A 14856-nucleotide genomic window follows, 5' to 3' on the forward strand; every position below is an offset into this window, starting at 1 on the left:
CGAGAACCAGGCTGTGATATATCGGTTCCGCTGAGATTCTTGAGCAGCCGCAACATTTGGTCCGCCGACCCGGACAATAACAGCAGTAACACGAACAACAACGAATCTTCGATTCAACCTGGTGGACCAAAACACAACCAGCAACGATGTCCAGCAAAAGTCCCAACAGACACTGGAAGACGGCTGATTGGAAGGCGAGTGGTCAACTCATGACGTTAGAGAAAGAGCAAGCTGATCTACTCAAGTGCTTCTCCAGACACCTCAACGAGCTAGAAGGCTACCTGACACAAAACAAAACAATGACAGCCGAAGGTGCTTATCGATGTTTCTTCGAGACGTACGACAACTTGGAAGACAACCGACAACAGCAGAGGTTACTATTAAAACCAAAGTATTTTGAAAGCTTTGACAATGGCACCAAGCGTATGTTAGAAGAAAAGAGGAAGGTTTTACCGCAATTTTTTTTACATAATTTTGCGTTGAATGCGTTGAATTTTTGTCTTCGAATTCAACGCATTCAACGCAAAATTATGTAAGAAAATTGCGGTGAATTTTCCGACTTGTCAACGGTTAAAATCCTCGGCGCGGGTGATTGGTATGCTTAGATAGCCCGATGAATAATTTTCGCTCTGAAACGTTTTCCTTTTCTAGAATTTGCAAAATTTGTTTTACCTGACTTTGATCTCTGGGTGACGAGATATGACGTCGTGTCATTTTTATTACGTCTGAAAATCCAAGAGAGCGTGCGCGTGTGAATTAGACTGCCAGCTATTGTGAGTTGGATCATAAAATCAAAAAAAATCCTTTAGTCTGGGCCTCCCCCGGACGGACTTCACTCAAAAATTCACTTCTGCGGACTTCACTCCCCGGACGGAATTCACTTCTGCTTTAAAATATTGCTCCCAATTTTTGCTGTGATACCTGAAGCAGCCATGGATTTCATGTATTTTTCTTCCGAAAATTTGGCTTCTCAGCAATTTTAACTTGAGTGATTTGATTTTTCATACTGTGAAAAACATCCTTTCAGTTTCTAGGCCATATTTGTCTAACAACTTAAGGAAAGAACTTTGAATGGGATTGCTTTCATTTCTCAACGTGGTACCGATGTTAATAACTGAACTGTTGCTATAAACGAAACGCTTTACAAAGCAATTTGTTAACATTTTAAACAGCTAAAATTTCAAATATTTCAAATTAGACAGTGTAATATGTCACAACAAAGAATGGGTTTGATTGCGTAATAGTCCAGATGTTGTTCACTTAAGACATAGTACAAATGTTGTTTACTTACTTGATTATCTGAGCTTAATTTGAAGTTGATTGGTATGCATAGTAAACAGGCCCCTTCTGCAGAAGTTGACTTTTTAAAATGCAAGATGTAATTTTTACTGAAGAGATTCAAGTTCGTTTGATAAAGTTATCATCTGTTCGGTTGAGCAAAATTTGCAGTGGAGGTACATTTAAAAACCAAGATTTGGATAAAACATGAAAAATTTACAAACTGATTGATAGAATTAGAACTTAGCCGTTTATCGGCGCCAAATATTCCGTGACCTTCCTTTGGAATATTTGTTGAGTGAATTGCTTTTAAAAAATCTTTTTAAATACAAGATTGATTGGGATTTTGTAAGCACTTGGTCTGCATTGCACTGATCCATGTTACTAATAAAAGTCATTACTAAAATAAATTGTCTTGAAGTTATTCTCTCCGTGATGGTTCGCGATATTTCCTAAATCTGCTATTTTGATCACCAATTTTAGGAACATTTGCTTGCAGGCGAATAAAATGTTCATCAGACACTCTAGTTCGAAACGACGTTTTATATTTGATGTGTGGAAAGCGTAAGCTACGTATGCATTGTTTTAGTTGACAAGATAAAAAATGGCTTACCCTTGAAAAAAAAACAGAAACCCTTTGATTTTGTCCAGATAGTAGAAAATATTGAAGGCGTAAAACTGTCCTTTTCTGAAAAACACTGAATTTATTTTAAATTTCATTAATTCTTGAGGAGGAACAGAATTCATTCCTTTTGCGTAAAACGATGAGGAAAAACTCCGAACTGCTTATGGTTTATATCCTTTTAAAAAATTGTTTTATTATAGTTCAAAGGCAACAAAGTTTAAAGGCTGGAATTATTTTGCAGCTTCTCTTACTGTGCAAAACTTTTCTTAAGAATATGATATCGAGTTGCTGAAGTTGAAGATAACTTAATCTTTTCAACTGAAAACACAAAAAATTTGTAGGGAGGCTATCCTAAACTATGCAACTCTGTTGTAGCTGAGTTCAGCAATTAGAATTGTCTCAGCACTTTGAATGTGTTGTCTTAGAATTATAATGGAATCAGGGTGCGAATCCGAATTTACGCGGAACGCAATACTTTTATTTGGTGGAATCGCGGCGCGAATCCAATCTAGGAATTGTCTCTGAGAATGAAGAGCGTTTACAATGATAACTTGAATTCAGAAAGCTTATCGAGATTATGATTACTTATAATAAAATACTGTGAACAAAATATGAAATAATTTAGTAGACTAGCGGGAATATATTTATACGTGAATAATAAGAAGTCATGACCTTAGTTATAAATTGCATGATATAATATTAAAATAGAGGATAACTGATAATTTAGTACACATAGAGATTTCGATAAGTATATGTAATCATATGTATCACATTTACCCCATGACAGAAAAATTGAAAATTTATTTACAATTTAAGAATCAACAAAAAGAAGAGATGAAATGATGAGTGCATAAACAGAGACAATGAATGGAAAGGTGCCGCAAATGTTAAATTAAATGAACAAAAAGGCTAATAACAGTGGATTCGCAAAGCGAATACAGTGTATAATTGTAACATACAAATGAACCGAATTGGAGTAAATACATTAACATCACACACATTAGAAAGTGGATTTGCGAAGCAAATACAGGATCAAATTGGAATGAGCAATTGAGAAACAAATGAAATAAATTAAAATGAACGTACACAGTTAACATTGGACTCGCGGCGCGTGATCTGAAGTTGAACTAGTCTCGTTTACTTGCGGTGCGAGATACAAAGAGAGATTTGCAACTGAACTTGAATAAAGAAGAATGAAATTATGAAACTCAAGTGCTTGTAAGCAACTGAGGCGATGTGAACAGACATGTCAGATAACGAGGTGGGAAACCTAGACAGGTTGAAGATGAACAACTTAAGTCACGAAACGAATAAACATAAAATGGTAATCAAATGCAAATGAAATTGAACTAAACTAAATGCATCGTATGAAATTTTACTGCATCAAATAAATAAATGGAATACGATATCCTTGGGTATCGCACGGATTGGTTTTAAAACTGGTAGCTAGACATACTCCTGCCGCACGGAGAATGTCAATGCGAAGTCACATTTGAACCTGCTGTCAACAATAAAGGCACTGACGCATGCCGGTGCTGAGATTCGTCAAGATTGATTTGCTCGCAGAGAACTCAAAGAAGCTTGCAAATTTTTGAGGCAAGGAGCAACTTTTCGATGCTTTTTTTAAGGATGCCACTTTCAACCTGCCTGTGTGACTACTCCCTATGTGAGGAAATGATATAACCCAAGACAATAAGTTACAAAATTTACGCATCCATGTCAAAGTTTGAATTTTCATTTCCCAAACTGAGGACGTTATAAAAATGAATAGCAAACAATTCGCAAAGTCTAAGGCCCGGGGAATAATTTTCGATCTGAAACGTTTTCCTTTTCTAGAATTTGCAAAATTTGTTTTACCTGACTTTGATCTCTGGGTGACGAGATATGACGTCGTGTCATTTTTATTACGTCTGAAAATCCAAGAAAGCGTGCGCGTGTGAATTAGACTGCCAGCTATTGTGAGTTGGATCATAAAATCAAAAAAAATCCTTTAGGCTGGGCCTCCCCCGGACGCACTTCACTCAAAAAATCACTTCTGCGGACTTCACTCCCCGGACGGAATTCACTTCTGCTTTAAAATATTGCTCCCAATTTTTGCTGTGATACCTGAAGCAGCCATGGATTTCATGTATTTTTCTTCCGAAAGTTTGGCTTCTCAGCAATTTTAACTTTAGTGATTTGATTTTTCATACTGTGAAAAACATCCTTTCAGTTTCTAGGTCATATTTGTCTAACAACTTAAGGAAAGAACTTTGAATGGGATTGCTTCCATTTCTCAACGTGATACCGATGTTAATAACTGAACTGTTGCTATAAACGAAACGCTTTACAAAGCAATTTGTTAACATTTTAAACAGCTAAAATTTCATATATTTCAAATTAACCAGTGTAATATGTCACAACAAAGAATGGGTTTGATTGCGTAATAGTCCAGATGTTGTTTACTTAAGACATAGTACAAATGTTGTTTACTTACTTGATTATCTGAGCTTAATTTGAAGTTGCCCGGGCCGAGGTATCAACGCTAAAAAACGCAAAATTATGTAAGATTGGCGTTGAATGCGTTGAATTTATGTAAGATCTACGCCTAAGCATTCAACGCTAATCTTACCTAATTTTGCGTTGAATTTTGGCGTAGATCTTACATTTTTGGCGTTGAATTTTAGCGTTGATCTTACATAAATTCAACTACGCTAATCTTACATAATTTTGCGTTGATTTTTGGGGTAGATCATACATATTTAGCGTTGAATTTTAGCGTGGATCTTACATATTTATCGCTGAATTTAGCGTTGATCTTACATAAATTCAACGCATTAAACGTTAATCTTACATAATTTTGCGTTGAATTTTTGCGTAGATCTTACATATTTAGCGTTGAATTTTAGCGTTGATTTTACATATATTCAACGCATTCAACGCTAATCCTACATAATTTTGCGTTGAATTTTGGCGTAGATCTTACAAATTCAACGCATTCAACGCTAATCTTTCTATTCCATTTCAGGCCACTTTACGATTTCAAAAGTTTTCCAAGTTTTTTTCTCAAAGTCAATTTTTTCACGGTTTCGACCCCTATACTTCACAGGTGAGAAACATGAGGTCAGAAAAAAAATCATTTTTCAGTGCTATTTTCTATTGCAAAATCCAATTCAGACCATTTTACGATTTCAAATTTTCCAAATTTTTTTTTTAAAATTAATTTTTCTACTGTTTCGATCCCCTATACTGTACAGGTGAGAAAAGTGAAGTCAGCAAAATATCACTTTTTAGTTCTCTCTTACGGTGCGAAAACCGTTTCAGACCATTTTAGGAATTCAAATTTTTTTCAAATTTTTTCAAAAAAATTAACTTTTTCCCAGTACGCCTCACATGGTAAATGCGTTGAATATGCTAAGTTAAAAACTACCAAAAAATCAACGCAAAATATGTAAGATCTACGCTAAATTCAACGCAAAATATGTAAGATCTACGCTTTATAAGAATTGCGGCTCTTAAGGAAACTAAGGTACTGCGGCACAATGTTAGAAGAGGCGACAAGCAAACAGGAGGTCAGCAGTTCGAGTCCTATACGCAACTGGAGGTTAATAGTGCAAGTGGACGCTTTGATTTTTTGTAACATCAACGCTAAATTCAACGCAAAAATACGTAAGATCTACGCTAAATTCAACGCTAAATATGTAAGATATACGCTAAATTCAACGTTAAATATGTAAGATCAGCGGCAACTAGCGTTGACAAGTCGAAAAGTTTACCGCAATTTTTTTTACATAATTTTGCGTTGAATGCGTTGAATTTTTGTCTTCAAATTCAACGCATTCAACGCAAAATTATGTAAGAAAATTGCGGTGAATTTTCCGACTTGTCAACGGCCAAAATCTTCGGCGCGGGTGATTGGTATGCTTAGTAAACAGGCCCCTTCTGCAGAAGTTGACTTTTTAAAATGCAAGATGTAATTTTTACTGAAGAGATTCAAGTTCGTTTGATAAAGTTATCATCTGTTCGGTTGAGCGAAATTTGCAGTGGAGGTACAATTAAAAACCGAGATTTGGATAAAACATGAAAAATTTACAAACTGATTGATAGAATTAGAACTTAGCCGTTTATCGGCGCCAAATATTCCGTGACCTTCGTTTGGAATATTTGTTGAGTGAATTGCTTTTAAAAAAACTTTTTAAATACAAGATTGATTGGGATTTTGTAAGCACTTGGTCTGCATTGCACTGATCCATGTTACTAATAAAAGTCATTACTAAAATAAATTGTTTTGAAGTTATTCTCCCCGTGATAGTTCGCGATATTTCCTAAATCTGCTATTTTGATCACCAATTTTAGGAACATTTGCTTGCAGTCGAATAAAATGTTCATCAGACACTCTAGTTCGAAACGACGTTTTTTATTTGATGTGTGGAAAGCGTAAGCTACTTATGCATTGTTTTAGTTGACAAGATAAAAAATGGCTTACCCTTGAAAAAAACAGAAACCCTTTGATTTTGTCCAGATAGTAGAAAATATTGAAGGCGTAAAACTGTCCTTTTCTGAAAAACACTGAATTTATTTTAAATTTCATTAATTCTTGAGGAGGAACAGAATTCATTCCTTTTGCGTAAAACGATGAGGAAAAACTCCGAACTGCTTATGGTTTATATCCTTTTAAAAAATTGTTTTATTATAGTTCAAAGGCAACAAAGTTTAAAGGCTGGAATTATTTTGCAGCTTCTCTTACTGTGCAAAACTTTTCTTAAGAATATGATATCGAGTTGCTGAAGTTGAAGATAACTTAATCTTTTCAACTGAAAACACAAAAGATTTACAGGGAGGCTATCCTAAGCTATGCAACTCTGTTGTAGCTGAGTTCAGCAATTAGAATTGTCTCAGCACTTTGAATGTGTTGTCTTAGAATTATAATGGAATCGCGGTGCGAATCCAAATTTACGCGGAACGAAATACTTTTATTTGGTGGAATCGCGGCGCGAATCCAATCTAGGAATTGTCTCTGAGAATGAAGAGCATTTACAATGATAACTTGAATTCAGAAAGCTTATCGAGATTATGATTACTTATAATAAAATACTGTGAACAAAATATGAAATAATTTAGTAGACTAGCGGGAATATATTTATACGTGAATAATAAGAAGTCATGACCTTAGTTATAAATTGCATGATATAATATTAAAATAGAGGATAACTGATAATTTAGTACACATAGAGATTTCGATAAATATATGTAATCATATGTATCACATTTACCCCATGACAGAAAAATTGAAAATTTATTTACAATTTAAGAATCAACAAAAAGAAGAGATGAAATGATGAGTGCATAAACAGAGACAATGAATGGAAAGGTGCCGCAAATGTTAAATTAAATGAACAAAAAGGCTAATAACAGTGGATTCGCAAAGCGAATACAGTGTATAATTGTAACATACAAATGAACCGAATTGGAGTAAATACATTAACATCACACACATTAGAAAGTGGATTTGCGAAGCAAATACAGGATCAAATTGGAATGAGCAATTGAGAAACAAATGAAATAAATTAAAATGAACGTACACAGTTAACATTGGACTCGCGGCGCGTGATCTAAAGTTGAACTAGTCTCGTTTACTTGCGGTGCGAGATACAAAGAGAGATTTGCAACTGAACTTGAATAAAGAAGAATGAAATTATGAAACTCAAGTGCTTGTAAGCAACTGAGGCGATGTGAACAGACATGTCAGATAACGAGGTGGGAAACCAAGACAGGTTGAAGATGAACAACTTAAGTCACGAAACGAATAAACATAAATGGTAATCAAGGGCAAATGAAATTGAACTAAACTAAATGCATCGTATGAAATTTTACTGCATCAAATAAATAAATGGAATACGATATCCTTGGGTATCACACGGATTGGTTTTAAAACTGGTAGCTAGACATACTCCTGCCGCACGGAGAATGTCAATGCGAAGTCACATTTGAACCTGCTGTCAACAATAAAGGCTCTGACGCATGCCGGTGCTGAGACACGTCAAGATTGATTTGCTCGCAGAGAACTCAAAGAAGCTTGCAAATTTTTGAGGCAACGAGCAACTTTTCGATGCTTTTTTTAAGGATGCCACTTTCAACCTGCCTGTGTGACTAGTCCCTATGTGAGGAAATGATATAACCCAAGACAATAAGTTACAAAATTTACGCATCCATGTCAAAGTTTGAATTTTCATTTCCCAAACTGAGGACGTTATAAAAATGAATAGCAAACAATTCGCAAAGTCTAAGGCCCGGGGAATAATTTTCGCTCTGAAACGTTTTCCTTTTCTAGAATTTGCAAAATTTGTTTTACCTGACTTTGATCTCTGGGTGACGAGATATGACGTCGTGTCATTTTTATTACGTCTGAAAATCCAAGAGAGTGTGCGCGTGTGAATTAGACTGCCAGCTATTGTGAGTTGGATCATAAAATCAAAAAAAATCCCTTAGGCTGTGCCTCCCCCGGACGGACTTCACTCAAAAATTCACTTCTGCGGACTTCACTCCCCGGACGGAATTCACTTCTGCTTTAAAATATTGCTCCCAATTTTTGCTGTGATACCTGAAGCAGCCATGGATTTCATGTATTTTTCTTCCAAAAATTTGGCTTCTCAGCAATTTTAACTTGAGTGATTTGATTTTTCATACTGTGAAAAACATCCTTTCAGTTTCTAGGCCATATTTGTCTAACAACTTAAGGAAAGAACTTTGAATGGGATTGCTTTCATTTCTCAACGTAGTACCGATGTTAATAACTGAACTGTTGCTATAAACGAAACGCTTTACAAAGCAATTTGTTAACATTTTAAACAGCTAAAATTTCAATTATTTCAAATTAGACAGTGTAATATGTCACAACAAAGAATGGGTTTGATTGCGTAATAGTCCAGATGTTGTTTACTTAAGACATAGTACAAATGTTGTTTACTTACTTGATTATCTGAGCTTAATTTGAAGTTGATTGGTATGCATAGTAAACAGGCCCCTTCTGCAGAAGTTGACTTTTTAAAATGCAAGATGTAATTTTTACTGAAGAGATTCAAGTTCGTTTGATAAAGTTATCATCTGTTCGGTTGAGCAAAATTTGCAGTGGAGGTACATTTAAAAACCAAGATTTGGATAAAACATGAAAAATTTACAAACTGATTGATAGAATTAGAACTTAATTGATAGAAATAAAACTAAATACCGTTTATCGGCAGCAAATATTCCGTGACCTTCGTTAAGAAATTTTGCTTGAGTGAGACGCTGTAAAAACTTGTTTAAATACACGAATGATTGGGATTTTAAAAGCACTTGGTCTGCATTGCACTGACCAAAGTTGCTTTTGTTATTTAATGTAATTACTAATTTAATTGTCTTGAAGTAATTCTCTCCGTAATAGTTCGCTATATTTCCTACGTCTGCTATATTGATTAACAATTTTAGAAAAAAAATTGCTAGCAGGCGAATTAAATTTTCATCAGACACTCTATTTCGAAACAGCCTACAAGTGGCCAAGGGGATTTATCACAGTAGCAATGTAGCACTTGCTTCACCAATCAAAATTTGATGGTTGCTATTTGTTTTTTGTTGATCATCTGGGGAGCACAATGCCCGCACAGTGCAGCCTATCGCAAATTCAGAAGGCGGCGTAAACCTGTGTTTAGTGTAGTGAACTTTTCTGCTTCAATCGAGCGCTGTTTCATTTCTGATTCAAATTTTCCTCTCAGTGCAATTGATGACTGCAAGGATAGTTTTTCAACACAATAAAACAAGAAAAAAACTGAGGCAGTTGTTTTGAGAAAACAAAAACCGAGCAAGTTATTCAAAACAAGCCTGTCAAAAAATATCTACTTCAAGATTTCTAATTTGATTTGTGTATAGCGTAAACTACGTATGCATTGACTTAGTTGATGAGATGAAAAATTGTTTACTTTTGAAAAAAAACAGAAACCCTTTGATTTTGTCCAGATAGTCGAAAACAAGAAAATATTGAAGGCGTAAAACTGTCTTTTTCTGAAAAATACTGAAATTATTTGAAATTTATTGAACTTCTCGAGGAGGAGCAGAATTCATTCCATTGCTTAAAACGATGAGGAGAAACTCCGAACTGCTTATGGTTTAAATCCTTTTAAAAAATTGATTTATTCTAGTTCAAAAGAACCAAAGTTTAAATGCCGGAATTGTTTTGCAGCTTCTCTTACTGTGCAAAACTTTTCTTAAGAATATGATATCGAGTTGCTGAACTTGAAGATAACTTAATCTTTTCAACTGAAAACACTAAATTCGTAGGGAGGCCACCCTAAACTATGCAACTCCAACAGTAGTATCGTATATATACAGGAAGATCGGGGGGGGGAGATCCTTTGGAGATCCGTTCAGCAGAGGGGGATCCCTGATCCCTTAGGGGAGATCTTTTACGCTAAGAAAGTGGTAATTGCGCTACATGTATTTGTTTGGTGGCTTATTGTTGGTATTGCGCTATTGGAAAGCCATTCCAGTTTCAACTTTTCTTGCGTATTTGTGGCAAAACCTAGCAAAGTAGATTTGAATTAAAGCTGAATTTATACGTTACAACATATAGAATGGAATTGTTATAGAAACTGTTATAGATAAGAGAATTAAACACGTACAAAAGCGTCAAATTGCATACAAAATAGCGCATTGTTTTGTTAATTAAGAGTCTGATTCTATCGCTTCATAATCAATAAATGGGTTATACACTGGACGTTCTTCTTCTATCTCATTTTCATCGGCAATTTCATCAGAATCAATATCAGACTCTGTGATTGCGGCGGTTCTTACGAAGCCGGGGTCAGGGATTTCAGCGTTGTCAGTATTCGCTTCAACTGTGGTTTCAATTTCCCTCTGGTTTTCAATTTCGTACAACTCTCCAGACGACCAGGAACTCAACGATTCATTATCGAAATTGTCGTCTTCGTCGAAGAAACGATCGTGGACAATATTTATGTGACCAAACGGCAGCGTATCGATCCCATTTTCAAGAATGTATCGCTTATCGTCGAAAGCGTTGAGCGACACTTTATTAATGGTTACTGTATGGAGTTGGTGGCTGCTAGAAGCTATTCTATGGTTTTGCGTGCGGATCAAACGACCAGAGGAGAGCGTTTCTTTGAATCTGTCATGCGTCAGTTGTCGTTGTGCTAATTTTGTGACGCCTTTAGCTGATTTCTTTTCCCCGCCATCTAAATTAAAATATTGAACATTAGGAACAGTCCCAACTAACAAGTTGTATATTGATACGTGTGAGTGTGATGAAAACTAACTTACCAATTGCAATTATTGAGTAGAGTTTCGGCTTGAGAGCACAACATTCTTGAATAGGCACGCTGGCAAACTGGTCCTTAAACTTCAGGACGACATATTCGTTCACTTTGGAGAAGAGCGGGTGCTGTGGTGGATAATTAGAGAAGTCGAAATGTTGCAAAATATGAATTTTTTGGCGTATATCTTCATAAACGTCTATTGCATTGATTCGATATAGCAGTGAATCAGTATCCGAGTAGAGAACTTTGCAATCAAAATTTGGCTTCATCACTGTATAATGGAATTGGAACATGTGTAATTTCGCCAGATCAAGTACACATGCCCCTACAATAGTGGGTTTGTTCCAATAAATCAGTTTTTTTGCAGTTTTCATCGCAGCCATGCTCTCTCCAAAGATTTTGAACGATTTAAAATGAAAGTTTTGCGTTCTTTGTAGCACACTTTGAGCATTTCGAACAATAACGACTTGATCACGGTTCCTTTTCGACTCGCACGTTTTTCCGAACGCTGAATTATTCATGCCCTTATAGAACTTTTTGCCAAAAGCAGTACTGGCAGCAATCCGGAGACTGGTATTTAGCTCCATGTAGGGTCGCATCCAGTTCGCTTGCTCAAACTTTAATGCCCGATGAAGTTTTGTAATTTTGAGCCCCATTGAATTGTAGAATTGGGCAAGCCGATAATGTAGCGTGTAGCGGTTTTTAGGCAACAGCGTTTGGACGAGTTTTGGCCCAGATGACTTTTCAGGTAAGTGCATCTGTACTTTCAATTTTTTCTGGTAATCACTCAGCCAAGAATGTTTGATTTTCAATTTGGATGGCGCCAGAGGGTAATCTTGATGAGCTTCATGAAATTCGGGTGGATAATCAATATCAACTTCAATTATGTATCCATGCTGTGCCGTTGACGAAATTTTGAGTACTTCCTCGAGCGTGATGTGTGCATCTAGCGTAAAATCCTTCAAGGGCAAATGATCGATCTGCATTACGCCGCCGTAGAGGTTATTTGCGTCTAGCATCAACGCATATGTAGACGGCTTAGAAGCATCATAGTTCGGCAGATGGCAGTTGTTTGCTTGAAAGAGTCGTTGCTCATAGATTGAAGACACTCCTCCGCGCATCATGTTCTCTACAAGTTCAAGTTGTTCTCTCTCGGTTAGCAAATGCAGGTCGGGTTTGCACACCTTGAGGAACGCATCTCCTGATAAATTTGATGCTCCATAGTACTGTGCGCAATCTAAACCGTACGTGTCATAGCAGATATCTCTGAAAGCCTCAAAGACGCACGCCAAGAGCAAAGTGTCACTGGTTAGATAAAGGTCGTGGTAGTCGCCGATGTTTTGACAACCAAATTTTGAAAACACTGTTTGAGCATGATTGTAGTCGGTTTCGCTGATAGTGACTTCACCGCCATGCAATGTATTTTTCCATTCCGATAATGGAGGCAACACTTTTTCTTCAAACACTTGTTCTGATGTGATGTAGGAATAACAGTAAAAACCTTTTTGGCAGAGAAGTTGAAAATCGCTATTGGAGTAAGATTCATACTTAGAGCGTAGAGTGTCAAAGCGATTGTCAGGCAGATCAGCTACCAAGGACTCGAGTGATTGGGGCATGAAGTTAAACGAGTCAATTAACCTTATGTATTCGAAGATGGGTACTTGTTGTCCGGCCTCCGACTCAAAATTTTTTATGAACACTCCAACAGAGAGTGATATATAGTTTTCGTCCGTAGAAGGTATAACTTCAAACTTCGTTTCTGGCTCACACTGTGCTAGTGCAAGACATATATGATGAATATCATACTTTTTGATATTATGACCAATCATTGGCGTAAAGTTAGATGTTCTGCGACGAGTGTTACAGAGTTGATGCGCCCACCCTAAAAAATGACCATCGTAGTGACAATGGTCAAGAACAAGCTCAGCCTCATCGTTTATTTCGTTTTCACAGATCCAACATCTTGTGTTATTTTCACGCGCTGGAACAGGTCCTCGGTAGGGTCCGTAGAAAGCTCGTTTTCGGTTGTAGATGTCCCGCGCCAGTACGTGCAAAGATTTTACAAATTCGTTCATACAGTTGTCACCTCTTTTGAGTTCAAAGTAGACAGGAGTTGCTTTACCGTGTTCTATGGCTGGTCTATAACCACAAGGTTCATGTTTTTCAATTGTAACTGTGTAGGAAGTAGAGGGTGAGGGTTGTGCTGTAGCGATTGGAACAAGATAAGATTCTGTGTCAAAGTATAGAACGATAGGAAGAAACCAGCGTGCTTTCCAGTTTCTGAACTGTAAGGAAGTGTTGCTTTCTTTTGGCATAACAATTTCTGCTGCTGCATGTTCACTGCATTTTTTAACATGGTTTTGATAAGTTTCTCTGTTTGTACACAAATGAAAACAATTTCGACAAATACGCTGCGCTGCACGGTGCGCTATACCTTTGAAGTATGCGACAAATCGTTCCAGATTCAAGATGAGAACGTAGTGATGGGCATTCTCATCGTGGAGGAGAAGAAGGTCCATTGTGAAGGATTTGTTTGACTTTTTGGGAACGTAGATCATCACCAAACGTGTTCCCTCGATTCTGTAAACAAAGCAGATTCATGAAGACCAATACAGTTTTAACATTTTGATTCGTTGAGCGGGATTATTTGAATTTTATTGATATTATTAAAGAAACACTTACCCGAAAACATTGACGCGAACGTCGTTGGCGTCCTCAAAGTATGGGATCCTGTTTATGGGCATGGGCATCTGATAGTCTCCAACCGGTTGTCGTTCCGCATTCTTGTACGTATCTGGATTCGTCTTTTCAGTTCCCGATCGACCTTCTGTCAGTAAATTGGTTCGATTTTTGATGTGATACGCGGCAACGAAACAATACACAAAGCAGTTGTGATCAAAATGGTTTCGTATGTTGAGCAATGAACGGCATCCGTTCAGGAAACCAGGTAGAGCTATATATGACGAGGCATGCACGGGGGCAAAGGCGGCTATCTTGATTTCCAGTCTGTTTACTTTGCGTAGAATCCATCCACTGCCTTGTGACGAAAACATGAAGAGAATATTCAACATCTTACTCAACATCTTGAAAAAATCTTCGTTTGAGAGTCCATCCAAGTACACTGTAGTCATTTCAGAGCTAGCAAAGATTTCGATAGCTTGTTCTTCGTTGTCGTTTTCGTTTCTTTCTTTGTACAGATCCAGAGACACAACAAACTGAATTTTTTTGGCTGCAGTCGAAACTTCGCTGTTTATAAGGTCCCTTATGATGTCTCTATTGTTCAGCATGAACTCCATGAGATCTTCAGTCCTCCGTTCCATCAATAGTGAAAACTTGAAGTGCTCCTTGAAAGGCGGATTCTGTTGGTCTTCTGCTTGTTTCACTAGTTCTCGAAGGCAGTCCATGTTGATCTCTTATGTGTGTGGCAAAGCGATCAGCAGAATCAAAGCCAATGTAGCAGTAGAGACAACATTGTACTAACGGATTATGTTGGTTTCCGAAATGTCGTTCGAGAGTTCGTAGATCTCTTGTAGTGAAATCACAGTGTTCACAGCGGTACACTGGCACTCCAACTTCATCTGGATGCAAGTTCCTTTGGTGACGATTGCGGTTGGTGCGAAATGTGAATTTGGCGTTACAAAATTTGCACGAGAAACTCATTGTTGA

At 37.0% G+C, this 14856-nt stretch overlaps 2 protein-coding genes across 2 annotated transcripts in view; both read right to left on the minus strand.

The window, feature by feature from the left end:
• LOC142350658 (uncharacterized) overlaps window positions 1-14856 on the minus strand; it is a 444386-nt gene that overhangs the window by 368444 nt on the left and 61086 nt on the right. The gene's annotated exons all lie outside the window — the stretch shown is intronic.
• On the minus strand, window positions 10580-14594 carry LOC142350506 (uncharacterized). The gene is made up of 4 exons (XM_075402357.1): window positions 13873-14594; window positions 13625-13770; window positions 11195-13420; window positions 10580-11109 (listed from the first exon to the last, which is right to left on the minus strand). The coding sequence occupies exons 1-4, from the start codon at window positions 14592-14594 to the stop codon at window positions 10580-10582; spliced, it is 3624 nt and encodes a 1207-aa protein (XP_075258472.1).

This window comes from Convolutriloba macropyga, chromosome 12, assembly GCF_964194025.1.
Source record: "Convolutriloba macropyga chromosome 12, txConMacr16.3, whole genome shotgun sequence".
Lineage (NCBI taxonomy): Eukaryota > Metazoa > Xenacoelomorpha > Acoela > Convolutidae > Convolutriloba > Convolutriloba macropyga.